The sequence below is a fragment of the Rhinopithecus bieti genome, unplaced genomic scaffold, assembly GCF_001698545.2.
Source record: "Rhinopithecus bieti isolate Rb0 unplaced genomic scaffold, ASM169854v2 scaffold_30479, whole genome shotgun sequence".
NCBI classification, from domain to species: Eukaryota; Metazoa; Chordata; class Mammalia; order Primates; family Cercopithecidae; genus Rhinopithecus; species Rhinopithecus bieti.
The window spans coordinates 305,187-307,023 of NW_016813201.1; the positions used below are offsets into that span (position 1 = coordinate 305,187).

Below are 1,837 nucleotides of genomic sequence, written 5' to 3' on the forward strand. Positions count from 1 at the left end.
AGAATACAAAGCCAAATAAAGACCTAACTCTGAGTACCAAAAAGCACTCATTGTGGAAAATATCTATCAATATGGTCAGGTTATTTGTTTACTAAAATAATCTATATAATTTGAGAAATAAACTACTATTTCCTTGAATTGACATTACCATCTTTTTTTCTAGAAGGTCCCCAGTCACTCAGAGAAGATTGTCTTCCTGAAGGTTATCTATCATTAACTCTGAGCTAGCCTAAAGAGAAATTAGATTAACCAATTAGATTGTAAGCTGAGGAAAAGAAGCTTTTGATTATGATGATGATCTTTGCAACTACCTGAACTAAGCATTTTGGAGATTATCTAATTTTAATTAGATAAAGTACTTTTTTTTTGTTTGGAATACTTATTACATCGATTTAACCTATTTAGCTCAACAAACAAATGAACACATACCAACAAAACCCAAACAATCTATTTTTTTTTTTTTTTTTTTTTTTGGAAATATATCTGCTTGTAGTGGTGCAAGAAATGGAAAAGATGTTATGGGTGAAAAATGTTACCTGTGATCTCTAAAAGGCTATATTCATAGAGCACATTTCAACATAAATATAGAAATTGGACCTCTGGAATACCAACAACTTAATTATCTGTTACTCTATCAAAACCCTCTTGAAAAATATGGCTTCACAATTTTCCAGCTTTTTAGAGTCTTTTGTTAAATATATCTGTAGGTATGCCTTCCTGATCTGTGAAAATAATTTTATCTTTGTCATTCTCAGTTACAGTGAGTTCCTGGCACTCTCTGAAAGAGCGTGCACACTGTGGGGAGCTGCCTGCTCCTCACTGTGGATCATTGCTGACTCCGCCTCCTCCTAAGAATGGCAGCCAGTCTCTGTCTAGTCTCATTTACTGAAGATGCTCCACCCCTGGGAGGATGTGGCTGGGGGAGAATGGGCAAGCCTGAGCTGCTAACCCTCTTGGGCTTATCTGAGGTTGGGAAAGTGATGGGTTTTGACACTCCGCGCAGGCTGGGAATTTGGATTCCTTTTTCAGAGTTCAGTCTTGCAAGGCTTCTCTCTCCATGATTACTGACCGCTGCAGCAGGGGAGGTTAGGCTGCCCTTGCTGAGGGAACACGGTGAGAATGGTAAACTTCCACGAAGCTTCCTGAGTTCCAGGAGCTGTTCTCTGGCTTGACTCAAAGCTTCTGTCAGTTCAAAGCGTTCTTCACATTCTCTACGCACTGTCTCCTGAAGAAAAGTATTCTGAAAAGAGAGAAGGGAAAAGAAAGCAGACTTAGCTTTAAATAATGTGCATAAGTAGATAGTTACTGACGATACAATTTGAGAACTGAACTGGAAATCAGAAGAGGTCTGTATTCTTTGATTGTCTCTGTAATAGTCTACCACACGGGACAGACAAGTCAAGAACAGAAACAATCTGTGATGGTGGAAAGAAGTTGGAGGGCGGGGGGGCAGAGCAAGATGGCCGAATAGGAACAGCTCCAGTCTCCAACTCCCAGCGCGAGCGACACAGAAGACCGGTGATTTCTGCATTTTCAACTGAGGTACTGGGGCCATCTCACTAGGGAGTGCCGGACAATCGGTGCTGGTCAGCTGCTGCAGCCTGACCAGCGAGAGCTGAAGCAGGGCGAGGCATCGCCTCACCTGGAAGCCAAGGGGGAAGGGAATCCGTTTTCCTAGCCAGGGGAACTGAGACACACAACACCTGGAAAATCGGGTAACTCCCACCCCAATACTGCGCTTTAAGCAGACAGGCACACCAGGAGAATATATCCCACACCTGGCCGGGAGGGTCCCACGCCCACAGAGCCTCCCTCACTGCTAACACAGCAGTCTGCC

At 43.0% G+C, this 1,837-nt stretch overlaps 1 protein-coding gene across 1 annotated transcript in view; it reads right to left on the minus strand.

Moving 5' to 3' along the window:
• Positions 1-470: 470 nt before the first annotated feature.
• LEKR1 (leucine, glutamate and lysine rich 1) overlaps positions 471-1,837 on the minus strand; it is a gene marked incomplete at its 5' end in the record, with an annotated part of 183,883 nt that continues 182,516 nt past the window's right edge. Inside the window, 1 exon segment of the mRNA XM_017847763.1 lies at positions 471-1,240. Within this exon segment, the coding sequence (XP_017703252.1) occupies positions 827-1,240 (414 nt within the window).